Source organism: Manis javanica, chromosome 14 (genome assembly GCF_040802235.1).
Source record: "Manis javanica isolate MJ-LG chromosome 14, MJ_LKY, whole genome shotgun sequence".
NCBI lineage: Eukaryota > Metazoa > Chordata > Mammalia > Pholidota > Manidae > Manis > Manis javanica.
The window spans coordinates 8,436,919-8,455,719 of NC_133169.1; the positions used below are offsets into that span (position 1 = coordinate 8,436,919).

Sequence of the window (18,801 nt, forward strand, 5' to 3'; positions counted from 1 at the left end):
AGGGGACCCTGGCTTTAGGACTTGGCAAGGGATTTGCTCTAAGCACAGCAGGAGTTCAGTGAACTTCCCTTTTCTCCCTCTGTTCCTGCTCTCTACTGCCTGCACGTCTGCTGACAGTCGCTTCTACTCTCGCTTTAATGAATTCCTTTCTGGCTGGCATTTGTTTGACCTCATTGCGAATTCTCTCCTGATCAGAGTGAAGAACCCTGCCCTGTCTGAGTTGAGGTTTCACCTTGTGCACAGGGAGGCACCTCCCCAGACACAGCTACCCGGAAAATGGAGAGTGAATTGAAGGAGCGTTAAGGAGCAATTCACTCTCCTCCCTGCCAAAACAAAACTTGCATAGTGGCAGGAAGCCTTGTTTATGGGCAGAGTATGCACTCTGCAAGTTTTAAATCCCCAGAGATTTCCAGAAGAGTTTTACAAGTCACAAGCTATACAGAGCCTTGTAACTAATGCAAGCAAATTACAAAGTTGAGAAAGTTCTCTTGCTCCCTCTGAAGAAGAGAGGAATCCCTTAGGGTCTCCCAGCCAGAACCAAATCTCAGGAGCTGAGGAACCTCAAGCCCTGATGATAATGAGACACACATTTAAACTAGTAGAAGGAAATGCTGTAAACCACTGTGATTAGTGAGTGGTGGGAACTGATCATCTAGAGTCACACTCATACCATAAACCTCTAGAGCTCTAGAAAGCTGAAGCTTACACATTTTCATTTTCCTCACTTTCCAGCTACGGAAACTTAGACCCAGAAAATACAAGGACTTTCCCAAGGTCACTAAACTTGCGATGATAAAATTAACAATCCAGACTTGTAGGCCAGTGATTTTCATACTAAGTGGATCCTCTCTTTTGAGTGAAGAACAAAGCGTGCTTCCAAAAAGTGAAAACTATCTTGGAAGAATATAACCACAGCACTGTACTGGCTTTGGAGCCCTGATAAATATACCAGGTAAGAAATGACATAGTATTGATGCCAGAGTTCTTGTTTGTGGAGTCGAAGAATGAACTTAGCAAACACCCAAAGTAGGAGAGCCAGGGAGAGGCTTTTGTTGAGAGATACAGTGAGAGGACAGAGCTGCTGGCTCACACCAGTAGGGGACAAGGGAGCCCATGGTGGTGAGCTGTCTAGGGGTTTTATAGGCAATTGAGGATTTTTTGGGAACGTGAAAAACAAGACTTAGGGGTGTGGACTTGTTAAGTGGTCCCTGAATATTTAGAATTAACTTAACACAAGGAACTTCCTGCTCTGATTTCTCCCAGAGATACCGATGTCTTGGTCTGGGAGCATAGCAAACAAGGTAGTCTGCCCAGTCCCCAAGGTGCGCTGAGTTATTGTCTGTTTGCTAAACAGTAAGTTAAGAATCTTACTTCTTAACTTCCTGGGTGTTAAAATGCAATCTTATCTTTAAGGTGGAATCATTTCTGCCTTTTACTATGTTGTTTATGGCTGGGCCTGCATGCTAAATTAGTTGCCCAGTTTGCAAGTCACCTCATCAGATCTGAAGGAGGAAAGACAGCACATAGGCCTGGGCCTTTTAGCAAGCTAAAGTGAATCTTGCACATGATTACAAATGATTAGCATAATAAAAACATGTGCTACTCTTCTTTTTCTGGGGAATATTAACTGATCTCACTGAAGAATGACTTTAGAGCATAATGTTTAACACAGAGTTTTGGTAGGGGGGGTTTCCTTGCATGTAGTTACATTGCTCTGACTTTAAATATCCTGCCTGCTTTTTCCAGAGGCCCTCACCCTATTCTGTCTAAGCCCATGGTTCCTGTCTCAGTATGACTGTCTTTTCCTCATAACCAACTGGGACTACATTGTCTCCAAATTACATTCCTTTTTAACTTTGAAAAAAATGAATATTCCTTCTGTGAGAGGATCCCTATCACAAGTTAAATTTGACACAAGTTGATTAGGCACAGTTTCAGAGAGAGGTGAGGGGTAGAATGGGCTATGATACCCTCACATCCCATCCACATTCAGTATATGCCAGAGAGTTTAGCATTTATACTCTACTGCTGATGACTCACCAACTAGGGGTTCAGCACACAATTAGGTAAGAATTGGGTAAGGAAAGTCCTGTATTGGAAATTGTACTGCTGGTTTTTTGCATTTTCAAAATGCTTTTGAATTTAATGATGACTTTGAAAACAACCCCTCTGGGCTGTCCTGGCTTATCGCTGTTCTGCAGGTGGCATGTAGAAGAGCTTGGGTTTTGCACCAAGGACACCAGGTATTGAAACAACTTTTTGCTTTGCTAATACAATCTTTTTTTTTTCCTTTTTGGGGAACTCAGTTAATTTCTTAGTGCTACAAGCTATATGTGATTGCTTTTCTTATGGGGTTAATGTGAAGACGGAGAACTTAAGGACCTTCGTGTGTGAGATGCTCTACTGATGGGAGGGATTTTCCACAATGGCTTAGGGATAAGCAGAAGGGCATATTGGGGCCTAGTACTTCTGTGAGGCAAGGAAAATCTTCTCAAATAGTCCAGAATGCTTCAGAGAGCTGTTTATAGGGGAGGGAGAATAACAATCTTCAAGTGCAGATTTGCATAGCAAGAAATCTCACACCAAATTTGCAGACCAAGGAGGCTTACAAAGTCCTCACAAAGAAGCCCAAGGTTTATTTAAACATTGTCCATTATAATATACCCTGAGGCCAGAAGACAGTCTTCTTTTTGGAGAATAATTACATATAAGAAGGTATGGATGTAGGGAGAAAAAGAGGGAAACAGGGCAGGAGAAAGGGTTGATAAGAAGCATCAGGTCATGTGAGTCATGTACGGCTGAAAGAACGAAGCTCTTGTCATATCTATGGAGACAAGAGAAAAAAAGGACCTATAAGGTTGAGTCCACAGGGTAGTGGATTGTTTCTGGGGCCCTATATAACTTAGATAATTTTCATACTACGTCTTCTGATTTTCTGTGACCAACTAGATTCTTTCGTGAGAATACTTAATCTTAGCCTAAACCAAATCTAATTAAGAGTGGAAAGCTCATTCAACTGCATGTTCAAAATCACATGCTGTACAATGTGAAACAAAGTAAAACAGAAATTGTGTATAGATACGGCATTTTTTATGATAATTAACCTATCCATCTAACATATTTAGGACTCATTACCTTCATAAAAGGTTCTATATTATCATCCTGAGATGCAGAAATATATGTCTATAGTCCCCTTTTTCAAGGAGGAAGCCTTGATAAACAGAAAAATATACAACTTAAGTAAAACAATTTGATTCTAGTTATATTATACCACTTCATATATACAACCATCTCATATCTGAAAGAGGTATGACTATTTTCACAGCTGCCCTGCACATATCAATCATGTCCTATGCACTCCACATTATGCTGTGAAGAGTAAAATCAATAGACATCTGAGAAGTTTGGTGAAATGTAGACTCCAAATGCTAGTTATTAAATGTGTTGATATTTGGGGAAAGGAAAACAATAGATCAATATAATAGAAAGTTAAGGGAATAAACAATTATGTTGTAGAAGTCACAGGAGGATGAGATTATATCAGATATAGAAACATCAAAGAGTCCATACATTCAACAGCATTTATGACTTTCAAATACTGAAGGTACCATTGAAGAAATGGGCAAAATCTCAATTACTACCAGCACTATGCTTGCGTAAAGGGTCAGTTTATCCGTATCATCCACATAACTCCTGGGGCATCCTTTTTCCTCTTCTTTCCTCAGAGCAGAAGGAATGGAACATGTTTGTGATTTTCCTTTATTATCTCAGGACACAAATGTCTTCTCCAGTAAGAAACCAGGACTTTGGGCTTTTCTTACAATTTTAACCATTGTGAAATTTGGTCTTCAGATTACTGTGAATTCAACAATCAATCTCCACTCATTAGATAATTACTGATAATACTATGTGGGTAAGTTGCTGGGTCAGACCCTGAGCATCTGCTACTAGCCCCTTGGTGGATATTTCAGTGTTCACAACCTGATCCGAATCCGACTCATCTAATGAACCTGAGTTGCCTTCAGGTTCCTTCAGGACAACTGCTAGCATAGTTTCCCCTTTTCTACTACCAGGCAGTAATATCCTTTTAAAAACTGGCCAAAAAAAGACACTTTGTCACTTAATAAGTAATTGATAATTGCTTGAGGAATAAAGAACAAATGAAAGAAATATTAGAATATCACAGCACCTAAATGCACATGGAATTTTGATAAACTAAATGAAAAATCCACTGGAAATTGTACCTCTGATCATTTGTCTTATCCACACCACAGTTTTCAAAGAATAATGGAGAGTGAAACATTGATTTGTTGTTTCTTTCAGATTTCAGACATTCAGACACCGAGGATGAACCGGACAGTCCTGACGGAGTTCATTCTTGGTGGCTTCTCTGGTCACCCACACGTGCAGACGCTCCTTTTCGTGCTTTTCCTTTGCCTCCACCTGGTCACCCTCACAGGGAACCTGGCCATCATGGGCCTGACGTGGGTGGACAGATCTCTCCACACCCCCATGTACCTCTTCCTTAGTGCCCTCTCTTTCTCTGAGACCTGCTACACGCTGACCATCATCCCCAGGATGCTGGCAGATCTACTGGCCGAGAACAGAAGCATTTCAGTCACAGGCTGTGGCCTGCAGATGTGTTTTTTCTTGGGACTCGGTGGCACTAACTGTATCATCCTCACCTTGATGGGATATGATCGCTTCCTGGCCATCTGCAACCCTCTCAGATACCCAGTCCTCATGACCAACGTGGTAGGCGGACAACTTGTGGCCGGTGCTTGGGCTGGAGGCTTCACTGTCTCTCTGACGGAGACTTCCCTGATATTCAGGGGCTCTTTCTGCAGCCCCAACCTTGTCAAACAGTTCTTCTGCCATATGCGATCGGTTGTCAGGCTGTCGTGTCGAGACGGCGACCTCACAGAATCCGTTGTCACAGGGGTCTCGGTGTCAGGCTTGCTGGGCACCTTGCTGCTCATCATCTTCACCTACGTTTTCATTCTCTCCACTGTCCTCAGGATCCCCTCGGCTGAGGGCAGGCAGAAGGCATTTTCCACCTGTGGCTCCCACCTCACAGTGGTCGTCATCCACTTTGGTTTTGCAGCTGTTGTTTATCTGAAGCCAGAATCCTCAGGAGACGATGACGCCCTCATGACAATCCCTTACACTGTCATTACCCCTTTCCTCAGCCCCCTCATTTTCAGCCTCAGGAATAAAGACATGAAGAATGCTTTTAGAAAGCTGCTTGGAAAGAAGAGTTTCTTGAATAAATAATGGTGGACTATTGCTACATGCCTGAATGTCCCCAGGTGCCAGTGATGATTACTCTGTGACAATGAGAAACCCCTACCAGAGGTTGGCTTATGGGAATCAAATGACAGTCTGGGAGCTCAACCACGACAAGCATTGACTTAGCTCGTTAATGCAGTTGTCTAGTACTTCCAATCTGTCTGTCCCTGCAGATACTACGCTTCTGCCAATCAATTCCTGGTGTCCTGCACCACTGATGGAGTGGGAAAAGAAGGGTGCAGAGGAAAAAAGACAGCACCCGTGATCACTGAACTGAGGGATACTTTAAAATATCAAAAAATTTGACAAATATCATAGATAATGTTTTCATGTACTTGGTGCCTATCCCAGGAGATACACCATTTCTAATAGACAATACACTGTTTAGAAATAATCGACAGTCCATTGGTGTATATCTGGTTGATATCTATATTTGTTAAATCTCATGCCATATTGATCACTAAAGGTTCTTAATAAGACTCCTCATGACTGTGTCCTTCCAATACTGTCAGATCCTAACTTCTGAATATACAGGGTATCTTGGAACATTGATTCAAATAAACAAACAGCACTCTAGAGGCTAACATGCTCTATAACTGGGGGAATATATGGATGGGGTATGGAAGTAACCCCCATTTTTCTTCAAGATGAAGTTATTCAAAAGCAAATGTTTTGTTAAATGACATGATAATGAGGGTTTCACAATAACAAGTGTTTGGGAATAATTTTGGCAAACAACGTGTAATGAAGGAACCCAGATCAACACAGCATCAGATCTTTATGTCATCCAGAAGATGATTAAAAACGCTGTGAAGGCTGCATCACAGAAGAGCAGTGAGGGACCAAGGGCAGGCTGCCCCCTAATGTGCCCCTTTGGAATACTGGTTACTTTGACTTGAAACAACTGGAGAAACAGCAGAAGCAGGAGAGACTCTCTGACCCCCCCAATCGCTCTCGTCTTGAAACCAGGAAACAAACCTCCCATGTGAAAGGCACACTCCCTCCTCCTGGACGCAGAGGCGTCCTTATCGTGAGGGACGGGACACTCGAGGCCACAGAAGCCTATATAAGAGACCTTGCTGCTTTTTACTGATACACTATCCCAGTCCAAAAGCTGTTTAGAATTCCTTGCTAATTGAAGCTCCCAAACCTAACTTTTCTTGATCCTGTTAATTCCTCACAGATTTATGTGTCTTTATCTATAATGCATAAAGGGTGCATGTCTTGGTCATTTTCCTAGGTATCAATTTTATTATTGGGCATTTGTATGTATGTAATTAAACTTTGCTTTTTTTCTCCTTTTAATCTGTCTCATTCCAATTTGTTTTACAGACCAAGGCGAAGAACATTGAAGGGTAGAGGAAATTTCTTCCTCCTCAACGGTAGTAAGTTAGCTTCCCGAAAATTCAAATATACAAACCTAGGAATTTTTCGAATCTTTTTCTCACTTCTATTGTTTATCAAATCTGTGCCCTATTGTGATGGACATGACTTTTATACTGCAGTTTGGTGTGTATGAGGTATAAGAAGATTGGTGGAGTAATTTCTGAACTCCACTATTTATAGGGATTTTATAAAGATAAATGAGATAATGAAAATAAACTGTTATGTAGATATACTATCTAAGGTTATACATTGTCATGACTCCATTTTCTTCCCAGGAACCATTTTTGTGGCACATGTGCAGACAGAATATTTACCTCATTCAGACAATGGTTATTGCCTCAGTGACAAGAGTATTTCTTCTACTTTGGTTCCACCCCTGAGAACTGATTATCCAGTCTAGGGAAGCTATAACATTTTGCACATAAAGTTAACAATTTCCCTGCTCATGCTGGATGTAGACTATATGATGTTAACTCTAGACTCATTTTCCTGAACTTGCGTTTGGACCAATTATCCTGCATATGCCTCATATGGGGACTATGGCAAGCACTGCTAGCTGCCTCTTTCAGTGTTAAGCTAGAAGTAAGTAAATAAATGGAAGCTGAAAAATATCTATATGTTTAAAAGTAAAAAGCACACTTCTAAATAAACTATGAATCAAATAAGAAGTCCCATATGTATTAGAAAAAATGACGTGAACTTATGGAAAATAAAATACTTTATATCAAAGCTTATGGGATACAGCTTTTCAGTGATGAAATGAAAATACGTAGTCTTCCAAATGTATATTCGAAAAACTCACAGGGTGTAAATTAATAAGCTAAGTATTTGTCTCAAGGATTTAGGAAAACAATAATTAAATGAACACAAAATGATGGTAAAGGAAAATAACAAGAACAGAAATTAAATATACTATACAATAGGGTAGCTCAAAAGATTCAAAGGTTGAAAAATTGAACATATTAATAAATTATATTATTTCTGTTGAGAGTGATGAAAAAATAAAGATGGAAAATACAACTAAACAGTTATGGGGATGAAAATCTGGGCATTTCTAATTCATATGGAAATAAAAGATGAGAGAATGTTGTGAATGACTTCTTAACATAAGTTTGAGAACTTACATGAAGTCAATAAATTCCAATAAAATACATATTAAAATGGACACCAGGAGAAATATTTATTCTCAAGGAAGTGAATTAAAATGAATATATTTCACATTGTAAAAACTCTGGGTCCTTCAGTCTCAGTAGTAGATTCTGCCAATCTTTTAAATTGGAAATTATGGCAAAATTGCACAAAATCTTCCATGAAATAGGAAAGAATAAATACTCCCCAACTCACTTTTGAGCATATAGTATCTAGAAACTAAATCTTGAAATATCACTCAGCAATGCAGATGAAAAATTTGTAAGTGAAATATTATAGAACCGAATATATATATATATATACACAAGTTGGATGGATTCAGTCCAGAAATGCAAGGTTGAAGCATTTGAAAATCAATCAATATAATTTACCACATTACTGAAATTAAGGGCATTATTCACGGATTATTTTTAACTGATACAGAAAAATATTTTGATAAACCATTCAAAGAATAAATTTAAACCTCAACACAATTTGAACAAAGTTCCTTAAACAAATGAAGGTTATCAAATGTCTTACTTAATGGTAAGACACTAAAATCTGCCCAGTTAAATCAGGAACAAGACAAGAGAGCCTTCTAAAATCATTTCTATTCCATATTATCCTAGACAGTGTAGTACATAAGGAAAAGGAATGAAAGACACAAGGATTATAAGGGAAGGAAAATGGTTGTTTCCCATGATTTATAAAATTATATGTTGGAAAAACCAAAATAATCTGTAGAAAAATTATTAGAAATCATAATCAATATATTTCTGGGTACATGGTACAGAAACAAACTAACTTTGTAATCAGGAAAAGAGACAGGTCTCTGCAGGTTCAACAAATCTACATGGGTAAAGAATGCTAGCATCCACATAAACATAGGCACCTAAATAACCTTGGTGTTAAGACAAAACTTCAAAGGAATTATTAATCACCTGTATCTGTCTTGCCTTATACCATCCCCTACCCTAAAGGCCCTAATGAAACTCCACACCCTGAACCCTTAGGATGCCTTCTCCCCGAGGGCACCTGCATACCTGTCTGAATGGTCACTGTGTTTTCAAGTAAACTTTGTTGCTAAGCCTATTGCACTTCATCTCTAGAATTCTTTTTGCAACAAGGACAAAATCCCCCAACCTCCATCTCTGGTGGTAAGTGCCTTTGTCTCTTCCCCTTCCATTCAGCTTTCTAGTTTTAAATGCCATCTTTTCCTATCTCCGTTCTGTTGCCCACAAGTAGGGAAGCAGCTGCAGACACCTCTGAGTAGGAAGGGGCCTGCGCTCTCCCATTGCCTGGTTTGCCTGGATGGAATAGCTGCTGTTCAGAGTCTTTAGCAGCCTTTCTTTGCTTTGGGAAGTTCTCAGAACATAATCTCACTCCACCCAGTTGTCTGCAGCTCCTCCAAATTCTGGGGTGGTTGGGATTTAATTCCCACGCAGTGCAGATCCAGTGGACACTGGACACTAAGTGATTCTGGCTTTGGGAGTTGGCAGGGGATTTCCCCTATGCTGAACAAGAGCTCAGTGACTTGCTTTCCCTGCCTCCTCGTCCTTGCTTTCTGCTGCCTGCCTGGCTGCGTAAAAAAACGGTCACGTTTCCTGGCACAATGCAACTCTGACACTCACTACTACTCTTGCTTTAATGAATTTCTTTCTTACCTCACTCTTGATAGCAAATCCTTTTCTAATTAGGGTCATTAGTCCTTCCTTCCCTGTCCGGATTGAGGTTTCATCTACCTGGCAGGACAGACTTCCCCACCCAGGACTGCCCGGGACCTTCAGATGCCAGGCAACAGTTCTTGCAAGAAATTCACCTTCTGCTGATGGAGAAGCCAGACAGTAATGCATAATGAATTAAGTTTTTCACAGAGATCTATGGGAGCACCCAGCAGACAGTTTCCTTATAAAACTATTAGAAATTTTGGTCATACTGTGGGTCAGAGTCCTCTAAGGGTCAAAAGAAGTCCATCCTAAAATATGCCCCTTTGGAATACTGATGAACATGAATTCAAGTGACTAAAGACACAGTTCATGCAAAAGGGATACTCTGAAACTTCTCTGTTCCCTCTGAAACCAGGAAATGTATTTCCCATGTGAAAAGTACCCTCTCTGGTCCTGGAGGGTAGAAGGAATTATTTTTATCAGAGAGGGAATTCAGAGCCAAGCAGCCTACATAAAGCAAGACTTGTGAAAGTCTTGCTACTTTTTACAAATTCACTATCGTAACTCAAATGCTGTTTGGAATTCCTTACTTACTGGGGATCACAAACCTGTGCTTTCTTTGTTCTGTCAATTCCAACAGGTTTATTGTCTCACTGGAAAATGCATAAAAACTGCCTGCCTTGGTCATTTCTTTAAGGGTGGATTTCATTCTTGAGCCTCCATATATACGTAATAAAACATTTTTTCTCCTTAATCTGTCTCACGTCAATCTGATTCGTAGATCTGCTACAAGAATCTTGAAGGGTAAGAGGAAAACTATTCCTCTCCAACACTCCCCAGACATGATTGCTCTGTCTCAAAGTCTCAGCCTCATTTAGGAAGCCCTCCAAAAAGGTGAAAGAGACACCCGGGAGGAGTCACCCTAGGATCAGAACAAATCTCAGACACTGACCTCAGAAACTGTCCTCTCAAGGGAGCCCGAATTTATTGTTATTATTCTGTGGAGCACTTTCTGCTCCAGGACAGTGTTGAAAACAGTAGAGCAAATAGCAGGCTAAAAGATGGACATGATCAGGAAAAGGACACTTTCCTGTTCTGTTCTCTCTCTTCTTCTAGATCCTGCTCCTCTGGTTACATCTATCAAATCTGCTTCCATCATATTCATTAATTTTTATTACTTCCATTGTTACCGGCTGAGATGCTGTTTTTCCCAGGATCATATCTTGGAGGTGATGAAGAACGAAGCCAACAGACAAGAGTATAGAGCAACCGGCGACACTTTTAGTGAGGAGTGGAAAGTAAAAAAGACCCTGCTAATCTGGAGGGGCTCCCAAGTGAGGCTGCCATTAGGGTTGCACTGTCTAGGGTTTATAAATGCAAAAATGGAGAAATTTGCATGATTGGCAGGGGCTTGTTGCTAGGGCTGAGCTGGGTTCAAATGAAACAACTCCCTTGTTTTTTAGGCTGAATTTTCCCGGTGTCCAGAATGTGGCTTCTTGTTTACTGCAGAGCCTTGAACCTAGGTCTTTCCTGACTACAACTTACTGGGGCCTTGAACTCTATCTGCCTGTATCTCACTGACACCTGCCTCACCATGATTATAATATGAAGACATAGCTAAGATCCGAAGTACCATTTGTAATTTATTGATGCATACATCTGCAGCTTCTGTGAGCCTGGTATGTCAAAACCAGATTCTCATTGCCTTTTCATGTTTCTCCTTGTGTATTTTCTGAGAGTTAACCTCTCCTCACCACTTTGTGCTAAAACTCAAGAGATAACTGTAAATTGTAATTCTTCCACTCCTTATAGCATCATCTAATCTTTTGCAGGATGTTACTGTTTGTAACCCTATCATCTGGCATTAACAACGAACTTTCATTATTGCAGAGAGAAATGGACATTCCTCTTGTTGCATTTTGCTTCATTGAAAATATTGCCTCCTAAACAAGAGGTCACTGGGTCTCTACTTGAACACACCCAGTGACAGGGAGTTCGGCACATACCCCAGGGGTCAAACTTCACCCAATTGTGTTGACTCCACAGACCAGGAAGCAGACAAGCTCTCTGTGGCTGAAGGCTGTCAGGAAATCCAGAGTTGTGAGAGGAAAAGAACACCTTCATTTTCAGAATCAGATTCAGATTTGGGGCAAGAATCAGGAATCTGAACTGTCTCTTCTGTCAGTCTCCACTCCAGTCATCCTGAGGTCTTACATGTGCACTCCCCTAGCTGAATTATATTCAGAAATGGCTATGAAGAGTGATGATGAGGAAAAGACAGTTCCCCCACTGGAGCTTGTTTCGGGCAGGAGACAAAACACTTCTCCTTTACCCAGGAACATGACAGGTGATATACATGCAAAGGTGGACAGAAATCAATGCATAATATCTTGTTTAAAAAAAACTGAAGACCCTAGAGTCAGTGAAATGAATTTATCCATAACTCTCTTACTTTGTTTTATTTCCTCAATGAAATTTTAAAATATATCATTATATGTACCTAATGATGTACACAGATACTCTCTTCAGCACCTCTGATAACAGGATTTGCAGAAGCAGCACATAATGGCACACAGGTACTGAACTCCAGGACTTTATTTCAGTCCCATCCAGGGCTATGCTCCCCAGATCTTGCTCTTACATTGTATCAGGTGTGATTCCTGAGTTAACTTGGACACACACACCCTTGGACCTACCTCTTTTGGGGGATAGGTCACTATGACAATGTATCCTAGGGCACTATGTCACTGATGATGAGTTATATAGCTGGCTACTGCTGCCCGTTTGCTTTAGGGCCTCATCTGCCAAGCCTCTGTCCTGTCATGTCACAAAGACCTCAAGAGACCACCATGAAGCATCAGCTTCATTGAGGAGCAGCTGGGGATGACCACACCTTCCCAGTAGCAACAGGTAACTAACGTTTTGACATACATCTCAAGACAAGGTGTGTGAGTGAACACACCAGAAAGGTGAGCAGAGGTTCACCCTCTAAGAGATTCTGTCCTGAGATTCGTATCATAAGATGTTTCATCCTTTCCCTGAGGTTTCCAGAACCTTCATAGTCCTGAAAATCTCTTGAATTCATCCACATGTTCAATTGCCTTAAAATCTGAAAAAGTTTAGTCATCCAGACATCTTATACTGAGGCCCCCATTAATTTGCTCATATTTAAATGCTCATGATTATACAGTTGATGGCTTAGAAATACATGTGATACAATCTTGTAAAAGTGGTTTGTAAGGGTGGGTTTAGATTCTGTTGAGCTTCTAGAGATCTTAGACATGCTGGAAGGGCAGGAAATTTTATCGCTGTGGAAATTGGAAAGGGGGAATTCAGAGAGCAGAGGATGAAGGTAGGACAGGTGGGGGCCAACAGGAGACAGTTTACAGCATAGCACCCTTTGCCTTAAGACTGTTGCCCCACCCACAGCATTCAGTCCATATCACACAGCCAAAATTCAAACAAGATTTTAAAAAACGTATTGATTGGAATTTACTGCCATGCATAGATGAATCAAGAAAATAAATAAAGGAACATTTGTTTTTACACGAGAGAGCCCATTATGGTTATATCCATGGGCAACTCCTTATTTCCATGAAGGATATATAAGATAATGATTAATTTTGCTGGCATAGCCCCATGGCCAGATTACCTGGGTTTATTTAAGATCTATATTTTCCTTAATGTGTACTCACCTATCTCTGTTGTTTACGAAGATAAAGGATCTTAAACTCATTGGTCTGTTAGGAGGATTAGGCTAGCATATGGGAATTACCCTTGTGAATAGCAATCAAATTCATTATGTCATTATATCACATGCTGACACAGAATAAGAAAGTAATTAGAGTGATTCCAGATAGTCCCAGTTGTTGAATGACCCAGTTCTTTGCTACATGAATTAAGAAATTCTGATTTGGGATGATCAAATGTAAATTTCAAGGAAAACAAAACAAACTTAATTTTCTCTGAAAATGGGACATACCTGTGCACAGGGTCCTGCCCAGTGTGTCTCTGGAAGATGGGTTGTGTAGCTTCCTGAGGAGAGCCACTGGGGTCAGCAATGCCCTGTGCAGGCTTCATTTATTAAACATCCAGGAGGTGGAGGTTACATAGGCATCCAGGCAGTTGTCGTGCCATGTGGCCAATGAGAATGATGGCAGTGATCCTAAATTATCTTTCTTACTTAGCATATACCATTCATTAAAGATTTACTGGGTGCCTATTATGTGCAAAGTACTGAACTTGATGACAGAGAAATGAGTAAAAGTTTCTGCTCATAAGGAGGAAAAATTCAGGTAAATACATAATTACCGCATAGAACTGCTAACAAGGTCATAGTCCCAAAAGCAGGTGGGAGGGATCCCACTGGCGAAAGTCTTCACTGAGGAACTGATGTTTATGCTTATTCATGTGCAAAAGATCAGAGGTAGGAAACAGAGTGGTGTTTAAAGAACTTGACTGGAGGGGTAAACAGGAGCTGTAAATACGTATGTACATATTTAACTCCTGTTACCAAGAAATATGTGGCCAACTCCCAATATTAAGGGCACATTCCAAACAGATCTGAAATGACCTGAAACAGCAGGAAAAGGAACCACCTTGGCATCTTTGTGGTGGCTGCAGGGCCAGACTCCCCATGCAGAAGCTTGCAGTTTTGAACCTCCTGCAGGCACCACATGACAGAACAGATAGCTTTTTCTTTTTATCATTTTGCAGATATGTGGCAGAAAGCAAACATAAAGGTGTTAAAATGTATAAAGGCAGTCTGAAAACCAAAAAAATGGAATTAAACTCTTTATTAAATTTTGCCAGTACCACAGTTTTAATATAGCTATGCAATTGGTGTTAATATTGCATGCAGTCATTTCCATTTTATTCTTCTTTTTCTTTCATCCAAATGTATTATTTAACTGGAATTCTTCAGGCATCATCTACTGTTGGCTTGACTGTCACTCCTCTTCTTATTTGGCCCCAACCAATTAAACGCCAATGTTTTTCAATTCTTCGGCTAAGGGCAATTTTCTCTCCAACTTCTGTGCACACAGGGTTAGTCAGTACAATTTTGCCCAAATCGGCCTTGACTGCACTGACTCTTCCTCCCGTCGACAGGGATCCTGCGTTCACCATGAGCACTTCATTCTTAGACAGCTTTTGTACCTTTGCTGCTTTCTTGTCTCCTTCAGTGCGTACACCTAGAAGGCGTCTAAGTAGGAAATAGGAGATTTCCAACTCGGTGAAGATCTCAGGTAAAGCTCCAACTGCACCAAGTACCTGCCCTACCATTCTGTCAGCCCGGCACAAAGTGGGGTCAATTTTAGTGCCAACTCCAATAAGACCTCCTGGAGCAGCATACTGGAGATCATTATGCTCAGCGAAAAGGGACACAATTTTGGAAAAGATCGGTTTACACACGAGTTTTCCTTCACTGTCTTTGGAAACAATGCCAGGTCTGACTTCAATCTCCTGGCCCAACTTTAAAACTCCTTTCAGAACACTGCCACCAGCTACACCACCGTTAAGGTCATCAACTTCACAGCCAGGTTTATTGACATCAAAGGACCGGATAACAATAAGTCGGGGCTCTGAAGTAAAGTCTCTTAGGGGTACTGGAATTTTCTTCACTATGTACTCACAGACAACTTCAATGTTGTATTTCAGTTGAGCAGAAATTGGAATGATAGGAGCCCCTTCTGCTACTGTACCTTGTACAAATGCCAGGATCTGTTCATACTGTTCTTTAGCCTGACTTTCTTTTACCAAGTCTATTTTATTTTGCAGAATCAAAATATGCTTAAGTTTCATGATTTCTATAGCAGCCAGGTGTTCAGAAGTCTGGGGCTGAGGACAAGACTCATTACCAGCAATCAACAGCAGAGCTGCATCCATCACAGCTGCACCATTCAGCATAGTAGCCATCAAAATATCATGGCCAGGACAGTCAACAAAGGAAACATGTCTGACTAATTTGAAGTTCCCTTTGGTCCCAGGAATGTCTGTGGGAATCTCGTCAGGTGTACTACTCCCACAGGCTCTGTAACACTCTGGCCGAGTACAGCTTGGGTCATCAAGTTTATAAATCTTGGCATTAGCATACCCAAGCTTGATTGTAATATTTCTTTCAAGTTCATTTTTGAACCTGACAGTATGAACTCCAGAAATAGCTTTTACAACTGTGGATTTCCCATGAGCTACATGACCAATCGTACCTATGTTAATTGTGGCTTGTCTGCTGATAACTTCATGGGAAAGTGGAGTCAGCTTGGTAACATCCAAGGTGGAAAGATCCTGGTGAGAAAGATGCGGCTGCCGCAGAATCACTCCAATCTTGCTAACCGCCATCTTGCTCAGAAAGGAAGGAAGGAGCGCGGTCACCGCCTGTTCGCACTCAGGTCCCCTGAGGGGGGCGGGCAGGGAAGGCAGACTAGAGCATTGGCCGGGAAAAGGAGGATGACTGGTGCAGCAGAGGCCTCACTACTCGGACAGCGCTTCGCTTCAGTTTATTTAATGCTTGCCGGGAGGGTGACTAAAAATCACGAGGCAAACTTGGGTGATCCATTCGTCGCAAACCTATTGGGATAGTTGTGCAGGCAACGCTGAGGGCAGCCCCAGAAAAGGCCCCTCGCTAGGTGGGTGGTGAAACGGCGGAGCGCGCGGGCGAGGGAGACGTCATTTCCGCTATCCGTGCCGTTGGTCCGCAGAGTTTCCTGGAACCTAGGGATCTTCTAGAGTGGGAGGAGAGAGCGCGGGAATGTCCTCTCCCGACTGCCGTAATTTAATAAGGCGAGATCGGTTCCGGGTCTCGCTCATCTGTGACGGGGCTTTTGACCGACGAGAACGCTGCGCGCCGAACTAGCCGCCCTCAGTGCGCGGCGCGTCACCTCTTTATCTTTTTCAAGATGTACTTCCTCAAGGACTTGTGCCTTTCCACATAAATTATAGCCAAAGTCAGTCTTTCTCAAACAAACAAAAAAACCTTTCTGGGATTTTGAAAGGAATTGCATTAAACGTGTAAATCAAACTGATGATCTATTTTGTTCCTTTTTCTCGTTTTTTCAGGTAAAAACTTAGATTGAGACCTTTCCTTTTCAGTAATGTAACTATATATTGCTATAAACCTCCCTATCAGCACTGCTGTAGCTGCATCCACAACTTATGATGTTATAATAACCTTTTGATGCAGTTATGTGTGTATGCGGTTTTTTAATTTTCTTTGAGACCTTCTCTATGACCCGTGGGTTGTTTAGAAATTGTTTAATTTCCGTATGTTTATAGATTTTCCTATTGTCTTTCTGTTATTGATTTCTAACTTGTTCCATTGTGGTTGGAGACCATGATTTCCGCTTCTTTGAATTTCTTGAAGTTTTGTCTTGTGGTCCAGGACATGCTTTTTCTTGAATGAGGTAGAGGAAAGGTTATCCCCTAGGCTCTGCTGGTGATGCTACGGAGGACACTGAGCGCAGCTGGCTGTCGTTAGGGGCAGGGGAGGGGACTGATGTAGGATTATAGCGCTATTTACACTGCAGGTGCAGGAACATTAGGATCCCCCATTGCTATTGGCTATAAGTCTCCTTTCTAAGCCCGCCTGGGCTTCCCTTTCCTGGTCCTTCAGCAGGGAGAAGGCACTTGACTTCTACATTACTTTTATTTTCCTTCCTTTTTTTGCTTATGTCTGTTGATGGTTTCAGTCGCAGGTTGCAAGGCTCTCCACATACCAGACTGGGCTCTATGAGAGGTACACAGAAATCCTCGGGAACTCAGTGGCGGTGTTCTGTAAGAATAGAAATAGGTTAGCATAAGCATAGCCATCTTAAAGACCTAGAAGCCATTTTCTGAGTATGTGACTTAGAAAGAAAAACTGGAACTGGGTAAGGCCTTGAAAAACAATCTAATCATGAACACCAGGTGGTGGGCAGCTGTGGCCTTTAGTTAGCTAACCTTGGTCAGCTAATCCTACATACCAAGCTTGTCCTGCAGAACCTCCCTGACAATTGAGGAGTGGTCTTATCTTGCTCCTGCCTAACCCCAGGATGTATGTCTTGCAAGAATAATATGCAGCTGTGGAAAATTACTATGAGTTAAGTGTTTTGAAAATGCTATATAAACCCTTGGCTTTGAGTGCTCGGGGTCCTTGTTGAGACCTGCTGAGTCGGGCTGACATTGGACCCCAGCTAGCTGGCTGAATAAAGACTTTGCTTGAATTTACATCTCTATGCCTGTGTAGTTTGTTCTCTGGAGAGGCCTCGGAAGCCCGGACCCTAACACTTCAAGTCCTGAGGTCTCTAACTACTCCATCTTCACCGTTTCAAGTCATTTTATGATTGTTTGTTATATTATATCCAGGTTATTTGTATGTAGAAGAAGAGCAGAGAAATGTCAATATATACCATTTTGTCTGGAATTGAATAGACAAATCTTCCTCAGAAACTGGCCGTTTTCCAAGATTCCAAACTATTTTATGCCTTCCATCCCCAACAGCAGTGCATGAATACAATTCTTCCAAGTTCTTAACAACATTGCACTCCCTACTCTTTTTTTAAATGTTTAGTCATTGTAATAGTTATGTAGCAGAATCACATTGTGTTTTAATTTGTATTTCCTTAGGACTGATATTGTTGAGCACCTTTTCAAGTGCTTATTTCCTATGCACATATAGTCTTAAGTGTTTTTAGAATCTGTCATTACATATTTATATTTATATGTGTATACACACACATATATGTGATATGTTTGAAATATATTTGCTTAGCCATCAATTTCATGTAGTCACTACCTAATTAGAGGTTCTGGACTACGATGAGATGCCACATTCTCAGAGGCACTGGAATCCCAACCCTTTTATTTTAAGAGTCTTCGCCAACCCGCCTGTGCTATGGAACATCCTCTGGCCATCTGGTCCAGTTTGACTCTTGTATGATCTCTGTTTCAGCTCTCAGCAAACTACAGTGTAATTCACTTTTTGTTAACACTATGTTCTTTCCACCCTTAAGGTAATAAACCCTTTGTAAGAAGATACTATTCCTTATACTTTTCTGAGTTCTCCTGTAGTACAGTTTTTAACATTGAGAGCCCTGCTTAAATACCCAGGAAGGGAGTTGGTGACTAGAGTCTGGATTCTGTTTGTGGTGAGTGACAGAGTGAATTGAATAAACATTAGGGATGCAATTCACTCCCCTTCCTGCAAAAACAAAACTTACAAAGTAGCAGAAAGTCTTGTTTTGGGCCATAAAATGCACTCTGCAAGTTTTAAATCCCCAGAGATTCCTAGAAGTTTCAATTCATATGCAATACAGCGCTTGTGAATAATGAGAGCAAATTACAGAGTTGGATGAGA

General features: G+C 41.2%; 1 protein-coding gene and 1 pseudogene across 1 annotated transcript; one reads left to right on the plus strand and one right to left on the minus strand.

Annotated features, from left to right (window-relative positions):
* The first annotated feature begins 4,347 nt into the window (after positions 1 to 4,347).
* On the plus strand, positions 4,348 to 5,274 carry LOC118973482 (olfactory receptor 10X1-like). The gene has a single exon (XM_037024001.2). It carries the CDS (start codon positions 4,348 to 4,350, stop codon positions 5,272 to 5,274), a length of 927 nt encoding a protein of 308 aa, XP_036879896.2.
* Positions 5,275 to 14,251: 8,977 nt separating this feature from the next.
* On the minus strand, positions 14,252 to 15,836 carry LOC108399845 (eukaryotic translation initiation factor 2 subunit 3, X-linked pseudogene; annotated as a pseudogene).
* Between the last annotated feature and the right edge of the window lie 2,965 nt (positions 15,837 to 18,801).